The 20829-nt window shown below is 42.5% G+C and overlaps 1 protein-coding gene and 1 long non-coding RNA gene across 2 annotated transcripts in view; both read left to right on the forward strand.

The window, feature by feature from the left end:
• LOC109307913 overlaps positions 1-7159 on the forward strand; it is an 11184-nt gene extending 4025 nt beyond the window's left edge. The window contains exon 3 of the long non-coding RNA XR_002100400.1: positions 7148-7159. This is a non-coding gene — a long non-coding RNA (uncharacterized LOC109307913). The remainder of the gene's footprint in view (positions 1-7147) is intronic.
• The window catches only part of SKIV2L2 (Ski2 like RNA helicase 2), a 92268-nt gene that overhangs the window by 64067 nt on the left and 7372 nt on the right, over positions 1-20829 (forward strand). The window contains exons 20-25 of the mRNA XM_019532066.1: positions 8200-8310; positions 8654-8842; positions 12673-12836; positions 14307-14412; positions 18852-18908; positions 20057-20219. Coding sequence (XP_019387611.1) covers positions 8200-8310; positions 8654-8842; positions 12673-12836; positions 14307-14412; positions 18852-18908; positions 20057-20219 — 790 coding nt within the window. The remainder of the gene's footprint in view (positions 1-8199; positions 8311-8653; positions 8843-12672; positions 12837-14306; positions 14413-18851; positions 18909-20056; positions 20220-20829) is intronic.

The raw sequence follows: 20829 nt of genomic DNA on the forward strand, positions 1-20829 counted from the left end.
TTGCTGGGGTCATTTGACCCCAGTACTCTTTCCTGCCATGGCAGGGGTTTGGACTTGATGATCTGCTCAGGTCCCTTGTGACCCTACTAACTATGAAACTGTGAAAGATCCAAAAGTTGTTTGACTGCAAGTGCATTTTGTACTTAGCAGAATGACACCAATTTCAAACAAAAGAAATCAAATCACCAGCCAGCCAAAGCAGAGGTGCAAAGGAAAAGAACAGATGGTGGGAAGACGAGGGAAAGGAGATTCAACATTTCACTGACATCAACAGTATGCATAGTTTTTTTTAATGCCATCAAAAGCCACACCCCTTGAGACCTAAGGATGGAGGAGACCTGATCCAGGAAAAGGGAGCCATCAGTTCCTGTTGGAAGAAGCATTTTGAAGACCACCTCAGTCAATACTCTGTTGACAAGAGTGTTCTCAATTCCATCTTACAACACCCAGCCAGAGACAATCTTGGACTCTCTCCAGCCCTTGATGAGGTAAGGAATGCCATCAAGCAGATGAACGACAAGGCATATGAAGCAGATGCTGTAGTGTGTGGTTACTCAGAAGCAGACCTTCAGGCAATTGTCAGCATCTTTCCGAAGGCATATAAGAAAGTGGAACTGACACTTAATGTTCAGAAGACTAAGGTCCTCTATCCACAAGCTCTTAATGAGCAGTCCCCAGATCTGGTCATTCAGATTCACGGTGAGACTCTAGAATGTTGAGAATTCCCTGCATCTTGGAAGCCGTCTTTCCTAGAAGGCTGACATCTATTAAGAATTTCAGCGGTGCCTCAAATGTGCAAGTGCAGACTTTGAATGCCTGAGGATCACAGCATCAGATTCGAAACCAAGCCTCATGGTTTATCAAGCAGTCAGGATCCCTACCTTACTGTACTGATGTGGACAACATACAGGAGACATCTCAAGTTGCAGTGAGAAGTACCGTCAATGCTGCCTACAGAAGATCCTTCATCTCCAGTGGGAGGTCACATGCACCAATATTAGCGTCCTCATACAAGTAAACACCACGAGCATCCAACATCAACTTCACTAGGTCAGCCATGTCATCTGCTTGTCTGACTCCAGACTCTTATTCTAGCTCAATCAAGGCATACACTCAAGAGGAGAGCAGAGAAGGTGTTTCAAGGACATCCTCAAGGCCAACTTGAAAGAATGCAACGTTGACATCAACTCATGAGAGACAGTTGCAAGGACCTCCTCAAATACAGGAACAGTCTGCTGCAAGGAAATCAGTACTTTGAAAACTTATGGTGACAACGGGAGACAAAAAGAGGGAGCTGCAGAAACAGTATGTTACAGACCAAACCAAGAATCCAGAGCCTCTCGCCCTTGCACAGAAACATGTGCCTGAGTTGCAACAGAACTGGCTGATCCTGGATTGGCCTTGTCAGACATCTTCAGACTTACAGCTAAAGCAGCCATGGAAGACAATCATCCATGACCAGAAGGAATTGCCAATGGTGATGAAAAGAAAACTTTACAAGTGGCAAAATGTTTTGATGTTTGGGTTGCACAATTTGGTTCATTTTTATTAACTTGAACTTCTAGTCTGAAACTTGGATAATATATATCTTACCAGACTGGACTATGGTGGTTTTCTCTATACAATAAACATCTGGAAACCTACAATATTTGGTTTTCTTTGTCAAAACCTTGCAAGTATTTTAGTCTTCTTCCAGATATAATTATATTGCAGGTTTCCTAGTGAATACTTTATAGAAGTGCTTTTCAACTTTTGGTCATTCAAAAATTGGGTAACACCTTGTGCTATAGAAAATGATCCAACACTCCCAAAGATGATTATTAAATCAAAAATGAATGAGTTTTGCAGGATGTCAGGTTTACCCCTTTGGCACTCCACACTAAGCATTCTTCTTATACATGGTAAACCGTACAGACTCTGACTTATCTACCACTAAACCTAGTGTAATAGAAGAAGTTGCTTTGGTACACTTATTTCTTTAACATCCCTAATCTAATGCTGCTTCTGTATAGTATAATTTAATACAACTACTATGTTATAATAGATTCTTAGTTAAAATACATAAGCATTCCCATGTTGCTAAATAGAACAAAGATATTAAAAATACAATATTTAGAATGATATATTTTTTAATTTCACATTATAATTATGAACAACTTGTATTAAATTCCTCATGAGGATAATACACATCTATTATTAGATTAATATGTTACTAGATTATTATTATTATCAAAGTGTGTGTGTGTGTTCAGGTACCTTGCTGAATTGGGGCTTTAGCATTGAAGTTAGTTTTCTAAAATTTGTGAAGAGTACTTTTGTATGCCTGTGTTCTGAAATCTAAATACAAAGATACCAAACCTTAAACTCTGTAACAATTGAAGGTGGATCTACATCCCATTAGGCGGCAACAATAAACCACAGAGCTTATCGCTCCACAGTTTATTGCTCCCAGGAAGCTCTTGGGTGCACAGTTTGCATGTGTGCCCGAACCACGGCACATTTGAGGAGAGTCACAACAGCCCCAACTGGCAGGGGCCCTCATGGGTCAGTCAGCCTGCCAACCCACTGTGCTGTGGAGGGCCTGGCTGGAGCACAGGGGTGCTTCAATGTGGAGTAGCTGGCATGTAGCACCCACGTGCCCCAGCCAGCCAGCTCAGTACCTACGCATGCACTGCTGCATGCAAAAAAAAACCCCACAGCACAGTAGGACTTGTATTTACAAGTCTTACCCTGCTGCAATTTATTAGTTTTGAGCACCCTAATAGGAGCGCATGTGTAGACGCTGAGATTTTACAGTTAATTAGCTGTCTGCTCAGTAAATGTCTCGTACCTTCTGGGCAGTAGAGTTCAGGAGGGTTGAAAGTTTGCCCACAAAACAGAGGAAAGGAAAGGGCTGAGAAAAAGTTTAGAGGGTTCTCACCATGGCTTTAACACCCTTTAACAGGTGAATGCTTCCATTTTAAGTGCTTTTATGTTGGTTTAAAGGTAACCTGTAACATCACCCTCTGTTAGTTTGGCCCACATCCTTGAAGGTGGTTAGGAGCCTAACTCTGATTGAGTGCAGGGGGAGTTGGGCCCCCAAATACCTTTGAGGACCTGGGCCTGAGTTCATATTTTTCCAAGTTAATCTGGCATGATCTCTGTTATATACACAAGACCCATAAAGCTTTAAGTTACTTTGTCATAAAGCAGGCACCTGTTAATGTTATAACTGACATTTCACTAAGGCAAGCTTGGAAGGAGCCTGCAGTTGATTATTATTTTGAACACTCTGCCAGCATCATTCACTTTCACTTTTACATGGCCAGAGAATCAATCACAAAATAGAAGTCTTTAGCTAACATTTCATCATGGCTTACAGTATACAGTTATTACAGCTCTGGAATATAAAAAAACAGAATTAGAAAGGACCTCCTTTGTTATTGTGTCCAGTCTTCTGTTACTCCAGGCAATATAATCCCTTTAATAAACTTAACAAGCTCCATTTTAAAAGCATGGCAGGTTTTTGCTTGCACTGTTCCATTTGGGAGGCTGTTCCAGAACTTCACGCCTTGCTTAGTCAAAAACTGCTTTCTAACTTCCAGCCTAAATATGTTCATGGTCAGTTTATATATCTATTCTTTCTTGTGCCAACATTGCCTTTTTTGGGGGGATGAAATAGTTCTTTTTATCCCCCTTTGCTGGTGCTTTACCTCCTGATGTTCTTGCAGAATCAACCTTTGTTTCCTAAACATGCCGTGACTCATTTTAGACTCCTTTCAAAGCTGGCTTTCCATTCTTCCAGCTGTCCTAGTAGCCCTGCAACTATTGAGGTTTAATATCCTCTTTTTTGGGTGTGGAGGACCAAAACTGTTCACAGTATTTTAGACTTGAGTTCACAACAGGGCCTTGCACCTTGGCTTTGAGATATTACTTCTTTTGGAAGTACCTCATCTGATACCTATGTTTACCATTTTTTGCAGCAACAGCATGTTAATGTCTCACAGGCCAGGAACAGACATTATACTTTTACTGATATAAATGATCAGAAACTGATCTATACCTGTAATTCAACAGAAGTTTGGCACATAGACTGGTTTAAAATGGCAGAGCTCAGTCTAAGATTTACCTGCTTTACCTGTGGCAGGTAGGTGTTAGGTCTATAGTGTATCAGGGTTGAGGGTAGTCTTATGTAGAGTTTAGAGTATGGTTGTATGTGATAGTTTGTATAGAGGTGATCTTGCCTCAGGCAAGGGGTTGGACTAGACCTCCCTTCCAACCCTACTTTTCTATGAATGTGACTCATTCTTATTGAAGACTGAGAAGGTATTTATTTAGCTTCAAGCTCATACCCAAATAATCTTTCATCTCTGTCGCATGCTCTGCATAGAGGTTCAATTTCTGCGTCCTTTGTCCTTTTATTTATGAGTCTGAACAACCTTCTACTGTTTGTCTTAATATCTTTTGCAAGGTCCAACTCAACTCGCCTCAACTTTTAGCAATTTGCACTCTTCAACCCTCCACCACACATGCACATACTGTGGGGGATTTTAGCTACTGTGAAGCAGAATTGTTCCTCCTCTTTGGAGCTCTCAAATGTATTCAGCTGCCCTTGCAATGGCAGGGTGTTGACAGTGCCCTTGTCCCCTTGTTTTACCTATAGTAAATCAAAGTGTTCTTAGTATCTTTGGGCGGTGTGTCTTGTGTGAAAGGGGTATTTGTATAGCTTTTGGACTAAGTTAGACAAGCACTTGTAGATGATGGTTTGGGGTGTCTTTTATTAGAGCAACTCAGTTGGAAAAATTATTTGCAAGTTTTAGGATACAGATACCCTTTATCAGGCAGAGGAAGCATCTGCAGTTGGTCTGTGCTCTTTCTGGATGGAATAGTAAAGCAGCCAGAGGCCAGTACATATGCAAGAAAGCTAGTCAGTTAAAATGTAAAATGAGGTTGTTTGGAGCAGTGGATTGAACTAGATTATCTCCTCAGGTCCTGTCTAGCCCTACTATTTTCTCATTCTTTTTAGGTCTGGAGCTATCATGTACAAGATTTTACCTGTTGTTTGAGGCACAGTTTCACTGTAGTTTTGTACCTTTTTCCAGGTCTCCACAGTCCTGGATCTCTTCAGTAAAGTTGACTTCACCTTCATTTTTCAGTTTTTTCTTTTGGACTTGATGGTATTAGGACACAGGCACACAAATGAGTTACTGATTTATAAAAAGTGGGGGGGGGGACATGGATTTGCAGCAGACCTGCCACACCACAGCAACTACCCGTGTGCACGCTTGCCCCTTGGTAAATGATGAACGCTAATCTGTAGCATCTTAGCTGTGAGTGAAACTGTACGCAGGCAGCTGATGTGTTGAAAAACTGCCTTTGTTTGCCTCACAGTAGATTGTTCTTATGCCCATGCTCTTAGCTACAGAGCTACTCTTGCATATATCTTTTAATTAAAACACAGTCAGCACATGTTCCAATATGATAGTCTGTAACAGGTTCTTCATATGGTATCCTCGCTGCTTATCAGAACCAGGTCATAGAATCATAGAAGCAGGGTTGGAAGGGGCCTTGTAGATCTTCAAGTCTGACCCCCTGCCTGGGCAGGAGAAAAACTGGGCTCAAATGACTCCAGCCAGGTAGGCATCAAGCCTCCTCTTAAAGACCCACAGGGTAGGAGCCAGCACCGCTTCCCTTGGAAGTTGGTTCCAGCTCCTAGCCGCCCTGACTGTGAAGTACTTCTTACCGATGTCTAATCTAAACCTACTCTCCAACAACTTGTGACCATTATTCCTTGTTATGCCAGGGGGCGCTAGGGGAAACAAGGTCTCTCCCAAACCCTTCTGGTCCCCCCTAGTGAGTTTATAGACGGTCACCAGGTCCCCCCTCAGCCTTCTCTTGTGAAGGCTGAACAGGTTCAGGTCCCACAATCTCTCATTGTAGGGTCTGCCCTGTTGTCCCCAGATCATGTGTGTGGCCCTCCTCTGGACCCTCTCCATGTTGTCCACATCCCTCCTGAAGTGGGGCGCCCAGAACTGGCCACAGTACTGCAGCTGTGGCCTGACCAATGTCGCATAGAGGGGGAGGATCACCTCCTTGGCCCTACTTGAGATGCATCTGTGGATGCACGACAAGGTGCGGTTAGCCCTGCCAACTGTGACCTTGCATTGTCGGCCCATGTTCATCTTGGAGTCAGTAATGACTCCAAGATCCCTTTCTGCTTCCATGCTCTCAAGAAGGGCGTTTCCCATCTTATAAGTGTGCTGCTGGTTACTACTGCCTAAGTGCAACACCCTGCACTTGTCAGTATTGAAACGCATCCTGTTTTTGTTAGCCCACCCCTGCAACCTATTCAGGTCTTGCTGCAGTCTTTCCCTCCTTACTGGCGTGCTCACCTTGCCCCAGATTTTGGTATCATCAGCTAATTTAAACAGGTTGCTTTTCACCCCATCGTCCAACTCGCTGATAAAGAAATTGAATAGCGCGGGCCCAAGGATCGAGCCCTGGGAGACTCCGCTGCCCACTTCTCCCCAGGTTGAATCTGACCCGTCCACCACCACCCTCTTGAGTACGACCCTTGAGCCAATCTGCAATCCATCTGACTGTGTAGGCATCAATGCCACAGTCACCTAGATTTTTAATGAGGATGGGGTGGGAGACGGTGTCAAAGGCCTTGCTGAAGTCCAGAAAGACTACATCATGGCAACACCTGCATCCAATGCTTTTGTGATCTGATCATAAAAGGCAGTCAGGTTGGTCTGACATGACCTGCCCCTAATGAAACCATGGTGGTTGCCCTTGAGCATCATCCCTGAAACTGGCCTATCACAGATGTGCTCCTTGATGATCTTCTCAAAGAGTTTCCCTAGGATTGAGGTAAGATTGACAGGCCTATAGTTGCCCGGGTCCTCCCACCTCCCTTTTTTAAAGATGGGGACCATGTTGGCTATCTTCCAATCATCTGGCACCTGGCCTGAGCACCACGAGCACTCGTAAAGCCGTGACAAGGGCCCTGCAATAACCCCAGCTAGCTCCCTCAACACCCTGGGGTGGAGAGCTTCTGGACCCGCTGATTTGAACACGTCCAGCCCCTCCAGAAGCTCTCTAACCTGGTCCTCCCCAACCTGAGGTCTGGAGGCGTTCCCCTCGAGTCTGTCTTGCATCACGGTAGGGAAGTCCCAGTCCCTGCACAAGAAAAGGTCCCAGTCCATAGTAACAACTCTTGGTTTGTAACTGTTGGCTATGACATCCAGTAATGCTTGGACCCTACTATTATTAGTATTTGATCCCCAGGCTGTACCTGGGAAATCAGTCTCCCTGATACATTTTTCTTCCAACCCCAGATATGTCATCCAAATCCAACTCTAAATTTGTAACAGGTCCCAGTACTACCCTGGCAGCCCCTCTCACCAGGCTTTTCTAAAGAGATTTTTGTCCCAACAGATTCTGCTATCCCTTCTTAGTCCTTTTAAGTCTGTCACATCATTAGCAAAGAATGCTCCCATACAGCATTCCCCTTTTATTTTTCTCTCATTACTGAACAGTGTATACCTTCCAATACCTGTGTTTTAATTGAGATTTTTTGTTTGTTTTTCACCATATTTTGTTATCCGTGTGGTGTCCAGTGTCATGTCCTATACCAGTAATTCCGATTTCTCGGTTGTATTCTCCAGGCTAGTATGCAAACACTCAAGCTGTTTCTTACTGACAGCTTCCAAGTTTCTATCAGGAATTTTTTCTAAGTGTATGAACTACCAGACTACCATCTTCTTTCTACATTCTTTTTCCTTGCTCACCATTCTCCTACCCTTATGTATCCCTTTTATCCATCACTGTATCCTTATTCACTTAATCATTTTCTTCCTGTTTACTAAAACCAGATGTAGATACAACACAAGTCTCTCCCAGCCTTTTCCTCTTCCTTCTCTTAACCTTATCAGTTCTGCTGGCTCCTGTCCCAGAGGCCCAAAGTACTCAGATGGAGTCTGCCCATTGATAAAATTCCTTTTTCTGTGAATAATACTTTCCAGCGATTGAATATCCCAAAACTTTCACACATTGGAAAACATATAAGAATGAAACTTGCAAAGTAAAAAGCAGCTTGTTTACTGCACAGAAATTTGAAATCAATAAAAAGTGAAGTTTATCATAAATGCAGTGAATCAAAAAAATTTGAAATCTCCCAATTATTAATGTTTTGTTTACCACACTCTGTTGTGACAGGTGGTTCCTGTTTTGGTGCATCTTCTCGCAGCTATCAGCAGTGTCCGACTTTACATACCCAAAGATCTGAGACCTATTGATAATAGACAAAGTGTGTTAAAGTCTATACAGGTAAGTTCCACTAGAATGTATGCCAAACTTATTGAAGCATGTACATTCTGACCTGCTCCCTGTGTTCGATTATCTAAGGTGTAGCATTTCTGAAACTTAGTTGCACATAAAGCATTTGTGTTTGAAAGCAACCAGTGCTTTTGCCTGGCTTTAAAAAATGTTGAAATCTACAAATAAAAACCACAGCTAAAGGTTTTACTGAAGCAGCATAAATTTATAAAATAATATAACTCTGCTACCTGGTTTTCAGTCTGCTCATTAGAAATGCACTTAAAGCTTAAATATTCCCATTTGCTGCTGTTGTCTGCATTACAATAATGCATTTGTAATCCCTTTGTTTCAGGAAGTTCAAAAGCGGTTCCCTGATGGTGTACCATTGCTAGATCCTATTGACGACATGGGTATCAAAGATCAAGGGCTGAAAAAGGTCATTCAAAAAATAGAAGCATTTGAGCATAGGATGTATTCACACCCACTTCATAATGATCCCAATTTGGAGACAGTTTATAAGCTTTGTGAAAGAAAAGCCCAGGTAAGGTATTATCTATTTCGGCAACCGATGGGGAACAGATACGTTTACTCCTTTTACTGGATACATTATTTTAATTGAAAATCCAAATTACAGTCACTTTAAACCTGATTGAGTCTCAGTGCTGCTGTCTGAATTGAGCCTGGGTTTTTGATGCTGAGCACTTCTGTTTCTTTTGAGGCATTTGGTACACGGTTAAGTTTAACTTGATCAGATTTGCTTATTAGGGAAAACTGGGAGGAACCAGAAGTTGCTCAGCTGCTACAGAATCCTAAGTATTAAGGAAAAAGTAAATAGTAACTTTGCACAGTAAAAGCAGAGTTATCCGGCACCTTACCAGCTGGCATGCTCTGTTAACCGGCATGCTAGCTTGTAAGGGGAAAGTGAAACCAGAAGTGCCCACCGTGGCACTTTGGGTTTTGTGGAGCTCCCCCGGCCTGGGGCATAGCAGCTTGTGTGGGTCCTCCCTCCCTGTCCCTTGGGGCCCAAGGGAGGGGCGGCAACGCACCGGGGGGTGGGACAGGCAGCAGTCAGAACAGGCAAAGATGCCTGTTCGGACCGCTTAGTTATCCGGCATATTTTGTTATCCAGCACTCTCCGTTCCCCGTAGGTGCCGGATAACAAAGCTTTTACTATATAATTAAAATAATGTGCAGTTTCAAGTATGTAATCTACATATGTAGTTGGCTATTTCTCTACGTTATATATGACTGGTCCCATATATAAATTTAAGAAGATTGGTAGGTCTGATATAAAGACTACTTAACTGATCCAGGACACGCAAAGTAATCTAAGTAAGGGAAATCACACACACACACTAGGCCTAATTCTCTTCTTTTTTTTTACATTTATTCTAACACTGCAGAGTGTCTTCGTTTTTTCACCCTCATGCTGAATTTGTATTCTTTCACTGAGCATAATACCCCTATTGAAATGGGTGGGCTTACTGCTGAAGTAAAGTGCTACTCCGTTCAAGTTAGGGGACTCAAGTGCAACCATCATATTGTAAATTAGTCCAGAATTAGGCCTCCAATTTGGTTGGATAGGCTTGTAGTGAAAAAACTATCTCAGGACTCAAGAGATGAGGGTTCAGTTCTCTACTGTGTCCCAGGTTTCTTATGTCAGTTAATTTTTCAGTGCCTCCATACCTGTGTGTAAAATAGAAATAGTGATAATAATTTCCCTACATCTTACAGATATAAGATGCATTTGTTTTTTGGGGTGTTCAGATACCACAGTGATGAAGGCTCTGAATTCAGAGCCATGTCTTTCTAATGCAACTATCTGTATTCTGCTAATGCAAGGGTGGGCAAATATGGCCCGTAGGCCAGATCCAGCCCACAAGGCCATTCTGTCCGGCCCCTAAAAAAATGTATAGTAATTAATATTTCTCTGCTCTTGGTTCCTGTAAAAAATAACAGGAATCAAGGGCAGTAGGATCCAGGGGAAGCCCAGCGGGCTTCAAAAACAGTGGGGCCTGCCCGGCCCCACCCTCCAGCTGGAAGCCCCAGCACAGGAAGCTCAGATAAGTGTGTGTGTGGGGGGGTCCCTGGGCAAGGAGGGAGTGGGGAGGTGACCCCTTGATGCCCGCACTTCAACTGCTTGCAGCCCGCACGAGGCTGCCTGTGCCTGCTCGGACACCCCCTTGCAGGATGCGATCACCTGCAGCGTGGGGCACCAGGTGTGGGATGTGGGAGTGGCCACTCCTCCCTCCTTCCCTCCACCCCCCCTCCACCCCACCCGCCACTGAGCTTTTCTCTGGGCTCCTTCCCTGTGTGGAGAAAAGCAGCCCCTCGCCCGCCCCATGGCCGGCACTGCAGGCTCTTGCAGCCTGTGCAGGGCTGTCCAGAGCAGGCACAGGCAGCCCCAGGCAGGCTGCATGTGGCTGCAGCATGGGGCGCCAGTCATAGAATCATAGTCATAGAAGTTGGGTCGGAAGGAACCCTGTAGAACTTCAAGTCCGACCCCCCGCCTGGGCAGGAGAAAAACTGGGCTCAAATGACTCCAGCCAGGTAGACATCAAACCTCTTCTTAAAGACCCCCAGGGTAGGAGCCAGCACCATTTCCCTTGGAAGTTGGTTCCAGATCCTAGCCGCCCTGACCGTGAAGTAGTTCTTACGGATGTCTAATCTAAACCTACTCTCCAACAATTTATGGCCATTATTCCTTGTTATGCCAGGGGGCGCTAGGGGAAACAAGGTCTCTCCCAAACCCTTCCTGTCCCCCCTAGTGAGTTTATAGACAGTCACCAGGTCCCCCCTCAGCCTTCTCTTGTGAAGGCTGAACAGGTTTAGTTCCCGCAGACCCTCTCATTGTAGGGTCTGCCGTGTTGTCCCCGGATCATGCGGGTGGCCCTCCTCTGGACCCTCTCAATGTTGTCCACATCCCTCCTGAAGTGGGGCGCACAGAACTGGCCACAGTACTGCAGCTGTGGCCTGACCAGTGTCGCGTAGAGGGGGAGGATCACCTCCTTGGCCCTGCTTGAGATGCACCTGTGGATGCATGACAAGGTGCGGTTAGCCCTGCCAACTGTGACCTTGCATTGTCGGCCCATGTTCATCTTGGAGTCAGTAATGACTCCAAGATCCCTTTCTGCCTCTGTGCTCTCAAGAAGGGCGTTTCCCATCTTATAAGTGTGCTGCTGGTTACTGCTGCCCAAGTGCAGCACCCTGCACTTGTCAGTATTGAAACATATCCTTTGTTAGCTCACCCCTGCAACCTATCCAGGTCTTGCTGCAGTCTTTCCGTCCCTACTAGCGTGCTCACCTCACCCCAAATTTTGGTATCATCAGCGAATTTAAACAGGTTGCTTTTCACCCTATTGTCCAACTTCGCTGATAAAGAGATTGAACAGCATGGGCCCAAGGATCGAGCCCTGGGGGACTCCGCTGCCCACTTCTCCCTAGGTCGAATATGACCGGTCCACCCGGTCTTGAGTACAACCCTTGAGCCAATCTGCAATCCATCTGACTGTGTAGGCATCAATGCCACAGTCGCCTAGTTTTTTAATGAGGATGAGGTGGGAGAGCAAGGGGCTGCTTTCTCCTCTTCCCCCCCACTATTGCTCAGCACCACCTTGTAACCTGCCCCACCCCATTGCCAGGCTGGCAGTGGGGTGGGTTACAAGCTGGTGCTGAGCGTGGGGAAGAGTGGCCCCTCTCCCTGCCCATGGCCAGTGCCCTGCACTGCAGCCACCTGCAGCCCGCATGAGGCTGCCTGTGCCAGCTCTTGACAGCCCCATGCAGGCTGCGAGCACCTGCAGCAGGGAGCACCGGCCATAGGGTGGGCGAGGGGCCACTTTTCCCCACGCTTAGCACTAGATTCTTCCCTGCTGGCAAGCAGGGGGTCAGGGCTGTCTGCTGCCCCTGTCTATACCGCAGGGCTAGGGGGCACTGGGTGTGAGCGGGTAGGGAGCCAGTGGGAGCACAGGGCCCACACTGGTGTCCCAGCGCCAGTGCTGGTGGGTGGGGCCCAGAGCAGGGTGACAGGAGCGCAGGGTCCCAGATGGCACAGGCTCTGTGGAGCCAGGCCAGCTCTCCGCTCCCTGCTGGTGCAGCCCAGCCTGGCTCCACAGTCCCCTGCCTGTCTGCCTCACTGGTGCTGGCCCTGGGACATTGGTCCCAAGACATTAGGACACTGGTCCCAAGATGGTGACCAGGGGGCGGGACACCTGTCAAAGGGCGGAGCTACCCATGCACCCATCAACAGCCTACCAAAACTGGGTAAGCAGCACTCCGCCCAAAATAATTTCCCGCCCCTGTGCTAATGGTATCTGAGCAACTGCTTAGCATGATAATACTGATGGATTTTTTGTATGCTTTTGGGTGTTACAGATTGCTGTGGATATTAAAGCAGCAAAGCGAGAACTGAAGAAAGCCAGAACTGTCTTACAAATGGATGAGCTCAAATGCCGCAAACGTGTTTTGAGAAGGTTGGGTTTTGCCACGTCCTCTGATGTCATAGAGTTGAAAGGAAGGGTTGCTTGTGAAATCAGCAGGTAACTGGTTACTGTGGAAAATGTATAATGTCATGCATGTGTATGTTGCTGTGTCTCCACTGGTGTTTGTGTTCCATTTCTAATATTCACAGCATCAGTGATATTCACAGCATCATATCCAGTGCCATGTAAGGGAGTGTTTTGGCTGGCTCCCATCTAGTTGCCTTTGGTTCACCAGCCTGATGACCCATATGTACCCATTAACAGTTGGGTCAGAGTCCAGAATGAGGCTCAAATTTACGCCTTTGGATTTGTAGTGAAACTCTCTAACCATCCTACTGTGCCTTTTGACAGCACTGCAGAACACCCTGCGTTCCTGTACCCACCTGCCTTGTTTCCTTATTCTAGTATTGTCCATAAACTCTTCACTGTGACAGTAGCTGTCAGTTAGTGATAAAGACACTACTGGAGACTACAAACTGATGCTAAATGGCACAGAAATAACAGTGTAATGGTGCATTTTATTTTATTGAGGTAATGTGTTTGGTCGATATATACTGCATTATGTTTATTTCCACAAAAAAAAAGATTGTATTTGAAATTATTTAAAATGCCTTGGAAAATTAGGGTTGTTTTTATACAAGTGGCTGTATTCCTAATAATTTTTAATTCTTAAGTACCAGTTGAGTTCTTTTCTTTGTACTTACTGCTGTAATATTATTTGCTCTTTTATGTGCGCTCCCAGGAAATGTTGCCTAAATTATTTGTTGTTTTCCAGATTCGTTTTATGATTACACCCCATAATATAGCAGAATTAAACTGTTTACAAAAGTTGGCCTGTAATTTATAAAACCCTGGACTTCCTTGTCATTTAGGAATTTACATTTTGCTTTCATCATGTATTTACCCAGAAAAAGCCTGAAAAATATATTACAGAAGTTTTAGGATATGCCCAATCCAAAGAAAAATCTCATAATTATCTGCCCAACTGGTGGCATTATTATTTGTATCAATATGAGTTTAGATTTTATAAATACATAGAACTCAAGTTCCTATTCCCTTTAATTTTCTTGAAAAATGCAAGTTGTTAGCCATCTCATCTCCAACAACTACAATCCTAGTTTCCCAACCCCTTATAAAGTAAGCATTCTAACCCTTTTATTATTTTGTTTCTTTTTTCTGAATCTTTCATCAATCTTATTGATGTCCTATCTGTACAAACCATAACAGAAGTTGGGCTTAACTATCTAACATTTCTCTTTTAAGATAGATGAGAGTTAATGAGAGATTTATCTTTACAGTTCAATAAATCTTTCTAATGTTAAAGGAATCTATGCATCTCTTCTTTCTTCTCTCCTTTCCCCCAGAAATAAAAAATAAACATTCATTTTCAGTATACCAGTAAAATGACAGAAATAATAAGCCATTATCTCTTGTCTAAATGTTATGCAAAATGAATTGATATTGGATAGCATTACTTACTTTTTTAACTGGTCTTTTATGTGCTTCATTCTCTTCTTTTCCCATTAGTGCTGATGAACTGCTCCTGACAGAAATGATGTTTAATGGGCTCTTCAATGACTTATCTGCAGAACAAGCAACTGCATTACTAAGCTGTTTTGTATTCCAGGAAAATGTGAGTTACTTTCCAGTAGTGAGAAATCTTGGATTTGTTTCTCCAAGACCTGTTGTAGAAAAACCCCAAATTCACATCCTGTAAACCTTAGGGCTCTACTGAAAACGCATTCCCAGGTTTCTACTTCCAGACTGTTCAGTACAACTGAGACTAAGCTTTAAGTCTTTTCTGAGCTCTTTTGCAACAACCACAGGATTCACTAGGGAGCATGCTGCATTTTACCTTTATTTCTTGTAAATTCTCTCAGGTACCACAAAGACAGCAGGATAATTGGAGTTTATTAGTATGACAGAACTAGAGTGTTAGTAAAAGAAAATCCTCTGGGAGAAGTGTATCAAGTATGATTTACTGGCAGAAGGTGCTAGGCAACTAAAACTCCAGTGAGGGAGAAGCAAGAAAACCATTCTAGGGCTAGGTAATGGTGTGGTGAAGAGCAATATGGTGATTATTGCAATCTTTGTTCCACAAACTAAGCTAGTAACATTAGGTTCTATTACAATGAACAGTGCAAACTAACAAAATAATATCTCATATAGAGAACGTCAGGTTACATCTGAACTATTGTGGCCTATGTTTTTTTACTGAGCATTTTTCCCAAGGTGTCTAAAAACAAGGGGAAAGTGCAGGAAGACAGCAATGTCTTAGAGTAGTAATTGGGTCCTAATTTTAGTAAGCCAGCTGGCAAGTTGTGTTGTTTCTCTGGTTTTGATTCTTTTCCTGTTCAAAACATCACACAGGCTAAATTCACCTATGAAAAAGAGCTTCATCGGCCCTTATACTCTCATTGGCAACCATGAGATGCTAATTCCATTCAGTATTTTTCAATGCAAGAAAAAGGTCTGGTGGAATCTGGGCCATCTGATAGCCATCTGATACCTTAAGTAGCTGAGCTCATTAATTAAAAGAATAACATGCAGCTTTCTTCAGTGCTGCAATTTCCCCAAAATAATTTTCTGCATACTGTATTCTGATCTGTTCCTATTCTTGGTGACTTCTTTGGTTCACTCATAGAAATAGGCATGATCAATACAGGTGTTTTGTTTTTGTGATCCTTTATTTTTTTCCTTCCTTTGATTTTTGCCAAAATGTGCTGAAGAATCTGCCTCTGGGATGATGAGCCTATTGTTCTGGGCACATGTAGTGATACAGTGTTAGTGAAGTTTTTTGTGTTTGGCATGTAAAGCCCACCCTCTCCCTAAAAGTCTAAACTAAGAATGCTCCGAAAGAGGAAGAACATGGTGCCTGTTCTTTAGGGGGGAAATCCTAACAGTACTGGAAGCTTTTAACTGTGGAGAAATTCATGCAGCTCCACCATAGGCAGTGTATTTATATTGATCGGCAGGGGGTGCCAACAGCACACACACTCCCAATGAGGACCCAGAGCACCATCGGAAAGGAGAAGATAATGCAGAGATCAAGGATGTTATTCACATTACATCTCAAAACACATAAAAGTCTGAGATGTATATCTGCCTGGCGGGTGCTACTCTTTAAAGTTTTTACCGATATCTTTGCTATCTTTGGAAAATATCACGCAAATATAAATATAGCATTTACAACAGCTGAGTCATGTCATGTCTTTGAAATACTGAATTTCTTCCTGCCAAGTGAACTTTCTTGAAAATTATTGAGCTCATATGGGCTAGACCCTTCTTCCCCCCATTCCCCCATACTAATCTTTGATTAAATAAATAAAACTGGATGACTTATCTGCTGTGCTTAGTCATCACTTTCTGTGTTTTCTTGCATGGAAAAAATTGTTTTTCATCTTAAAAGAGAAATCTGGATTAATGATACACTTAAGAAAAATAACTTGAACAGGAAAATGGTAAAAAAAAATTTTCCCCTGAAATAAAACATGTTTCACTAGTTTGTAAAATCTGTTTGCTTCACAGAGGTTTCATCACTTGAGAAATGGATTAAGTTTTTCTAACTTACTTCAGCTCCTAAATAATTTTTAGGTTTGGCTGATGAACTGAAAAAGGGTGTAGGCTGTTCAGTGTTGCCTTGTGTTGACCTAAACTCTTCCTTCATCCTAGAAATAAACATTTCAGTTTTGCGTTACTTAACCTTTCTTCTTTTCTGACTTTTGAATAATTTTTAAATTGAAAAAAACAAACTCTTTGATTTTTGATTTTTTTTTTTTTTTTAAATGGAAATGGGTTTTTTTAAACGTCTGAACAAAACATTTTGGTATTTTTAAATGAAATGTTTCATGTTGAAATGTAGAAACAAAAATGTCAGTATTTTAAACACTTTCCTCCCATTTTCAGCTGATACTTTTTGCAAAAATCAATTTCAATTTGAAAATAGTTTCAGTATCTTTCTGTCTGAATCCATTTTTCAATTAATTATTTGCTTAGCTCTAGCTAAACACAGTGTTTGGACCGTATTTCAGATGAACATGTAGTATCTTAGAATTAATATTTAGTTTGCCTCATTTCTTTGTTTATTCGTTCATTTAATGTATATGTAGCGCTTCACAACAGCGTCTTAGGGTTGGTTACCGTAAAAAATATTATATTCCTGTGAGGGTTGTACGAAATTTCGCCAGCTGTTTTGTTTTGACAGTGTTTCAACTAATTTCAAGTTTGAAACGGCGAAATCAAAACAAAATGAAGGGCTTTGAAACAACCTTGAAACTAAACAAGGCCAGCTGAAACGTTTTGAAGCAGCCAGGTGGTAGGAGATGGGAGAACCAGGACTGCGCTTCCAGTAGCTCCGCAGCCCTGGCTTTCCCTACCTCCTGCGGCCGAGCTGTGGGAAACTGATTGCAGCTCAGGGGAAGGGAACTGAGCCCGATCACTCAGTTTCCCTTCCCTGCATTGTGATCAATCATGCTGTTTCCCTCCCTAGCCGAATCAACTGCAGGGTTGGGGAGGGAAACAGCCTGATCGCTTTGTTTCCCTCCCCCCAGCACTAGGATTGATCCAGCTGGGCTCAGTTCACTTCCCCAGCCAGATGGATTGCAGAGCTGGGAAGGGGAACTGAGCAACTGGGCCCAGTCGTAGGCCTGGGGGAGGGAACTCAGCGCAGTTGGGCTCAGTTCTCTTCCCCAGCCTGATCAATTGCAGCACTGGGGGAGCAAACTGAGCATTCAGACTCAGTTCCCTTCCCCAGCTCGCAGGTCCTAGGCAGCAGTACCTGGCTTCCCTCCCTCATCTGGCGGGCTGATCAGGGACCTGCGACCCCAAGAGGACTGGCACAGCCCCCACAGCCCTCCAGGGGATGCGGGATGCGGACCCCAGTCTGCCTGCTGGATGAGAGAGCACCCAGCTTCCCCATTATAGCCTATGGGCAAAACATCGAAACAGCATTACTGTTTCAACGAAACAAAACAGAACAGTGGTTTCAAATCTAACAGAATTCAAAACGAAACGCTGTTCTGTCAAAACCTTGAAATGCAAGTCGAAATGCAATGGTGCCGTTTCGCACAACCCTAATTCCAGCTTTTCATTGAGTCTGAATTTTATTTGTCAGCAAGGACTTGTGGCATATATGATTTCTGCAATTCAAAATTAATAACCATACAGCATATGCTATCGCTACTTGTTTTAAAATGTGACGCAGTTTTCTTATGTTGAAACTCTATGCGCACACATGCTTCAAAGGAAAGTCATAGCGCAGGCCGAGTCCTGATTCAGCTGGGTTTTTTTCAACAAGATCAAAGCAATTGCTAACTATTTCTGTTAATGCAGCTCTTAACTTAAGAAATACAAAGTATACTTGCTTACCACTATGGAATAAAATTAAATATGTAAGATGTTGGTACAGAGATAGCAAAATGTAGCAGCACTGCGTTAATTCTATAAGTACAGTGTAACAGATGCCAGTAAACTATACTCTGTTCTGAAAATGATGTGCATATAAGCCATGTGTAACAAGGTTAAGAAGTAGAGTACAGCATTTGAGGTTGTGCCGTCTATCTATTAATTACTAAGTGAGTCTAGTTTTGAAAGGTTGTTGCATTTGATTAGGCAAACTATTCTCATTCATATCCATTAATATTTTACAGATCTTTTGAAAGTAATTTTTTTGTACAAACTTCTATATTTATAATGAAAAGCTTCATACTCAGAACTAGAATGACTTTGGTGTATTCCAGAATAATTTCAAAATAAATTATTTAATAAAATCAAACTATAGGGATACTTTGGCAGAGAAAATAAGTGCCTCCTTTCTCCTATTAGTTTATGTTTTATTAAGTTTTTGCTTTCTATTTTTAAATGTGTTTACACTTCTGAGAGAGGTGTCTAGGTGATTTTTTTTTTTGTCTACTCTAATATAAATTTTGTATTTACAATACTAGATTTGAGAACTTGTGATAAATGTTTAGCAGAAAAGTAACATATATTGTAGCAGTGCAGTTTTGGCTTTCAAACTAATTGGATCTACAGCAGGAATATTGCAGCTGTGAGTTTTAAATTTTTTTTTCTCAGTCCAGTGAAATGCCCAAATTGACAGAACAACTGGCAGGACCGCTTCGCCAAATGCAGGTAAAGTTTACAAGGGGAATTTCATTTTTTTTAGTGTGACAGTATCATGCATAAAACAACTACAAGATTGACATTTGGTAAATCAGGTTTAGTAAAATCAGTCAATTCGTTGTTTCATGATAATAGCCAAAGAGCTTCAACTCTCTAGCAGTGGATTATTTTGTTTTAAGTAGTCCTTCTCTCAGGCATGTATATATTAAACATCTTATTTTTAGAGGTTACATCTAAGTTTATAACTGGACTGTAACTTGTTTACTTGTTAATCTACGTAAGTTTTAAGGTTAGGGACAGAAATGACACATAAATTGGTATAAGTGATCAGAAACTGGTTCAAATCTGTAACACAACAGAAGTTCAGTGCACATAAACTGCTTTCAAAATGGCTAAAACCAGTTTAAGATAAACCTGGCTGGATGTAGTTTTGTACTTAACTGATTTAGTTAAATCAGTTTATCCCAGTTTCCCTCCAGATTCAAGTTTACTCACAATCCCCCAGCATCCCAGGATACTGTTCACCTCCCCCACAAACTGCCCCTCACAGGGTGGGCAGCCTAGCCTTGGCCCAAGCTTGTCGTCTTCAGCCAAACAGGGATATGTACTCTAGCATCCCCTGGCTCCTGGTAAAGCTGGATGGATGCAGTATCAGACTTAACTGATTTAGGTTACATCCATTTCTTGAACTTCTGTCCTAGATCCCCTCCAAATTCAAGTCAACTCAGTCCCCCAGCATCCCAGGATGCTTGCATCTCCCCTGCAGGCTCTGCCTTGCAGAGTGTGCCAGCTAGCCTTGAGTCAAGCTGAGCAGGAAGGCATGCTCTAGTGTCCCCCCAGCTATGGCCTGCGGGCATAGCATGTGGCTGCATTTCTGGAGTCAAAAAGTGAATTTCTGTTCACTTGCTTATTTATTCAATCTGTGCAGCTTAGACCAACCTGCAAAGATTGAACCCATTCAGCCTTGGACTTTTTGACTTAGCCTAAAAATCTGTTTCAGCTTCCACTTCAAAACTGGAAAATATCCCCATGTTTATCAAGCTGAAGAGAAAACCTAGTGTAGCAGTGTCTGAAATCCTTCTGTGTTGGTTAAATGACATAATCTATTTGATTAGATTTTAAAAATATAAGCTTTAAAACCTTTTATATTTTTAAAGGAATGTGCTAAAAGAATTGCCAAGGTTTCTGCAGAAGCAAAATTGGATATTGATGAAGAAAATTACCTTAACTCCTTCAGACCCAACCTAATGGATGTAGTACACACGTGGGCAAATGGAGCTAATTTTGCTCACATTTGTAAAATGACCGATGTCTTTGAAGGTATGTTGTTTTCAACACCTCCTTTCTTTCAGGAAATATATCTGTGTGACTACTTTTAAATTATGTGTGCTTGACCTCCCTTCTTCAGTGTGTATCTGAAGTTTGCATGCTTATATGCTTAGTTCTTGAGAAAGAAACAAAATATGAAAGGCCCCAAATGAGTTCTGAATATTCTTCTAATTTGACTCTTTCTCAGCAGTAGAATACTGAACTTGCTCTAGTTTGTTTAGAAAGCATTTTAATGTACAGTTAAATTGCTATTAATTTGGAAAGTATGGAATGCCTTTTGTATTTTGACTTCCTCTTGATGATACATTTAGAAAATCTACAAAATTGTTATCCACAATGCTAGCAAGGGAAATGTCAGGGTGTTTGTTTTTCCTTCATTTATAGCTGAAATGCTTAAATACAAAATACTAGCCAGGTAAAAAAATATGTAGCTGATGTTACATCTATTGAAGCTACACCTAAATACCATGAAGGTTAAGCGTTCTGTTTTGCAGATACAGTTCATGCTCCATACTGCTGTTACAGTGAAGGTGGAAGCCCAGGGCTTTGTTGTTGTTGTTTTGGAGAAACTGGGGATATGTCCATCAGGTTTTATTTGTTA

The sequence above is a fragment of the Crocodylus porosus genome, unplaced genomic scaffold, assembly GCF_001723895.1.
Source record: "Crocodylus porosus isolate Cpor-Errol unplaced genomic scaffold, CroPor_comp1, whole genome shotgun sequence".
Classification (NCBI taxonomy): Eukaryota; Metazoa; Chordata; order Crocodylia; family Crocodylidae; genus Crocodylus; species Crocodylus porosus.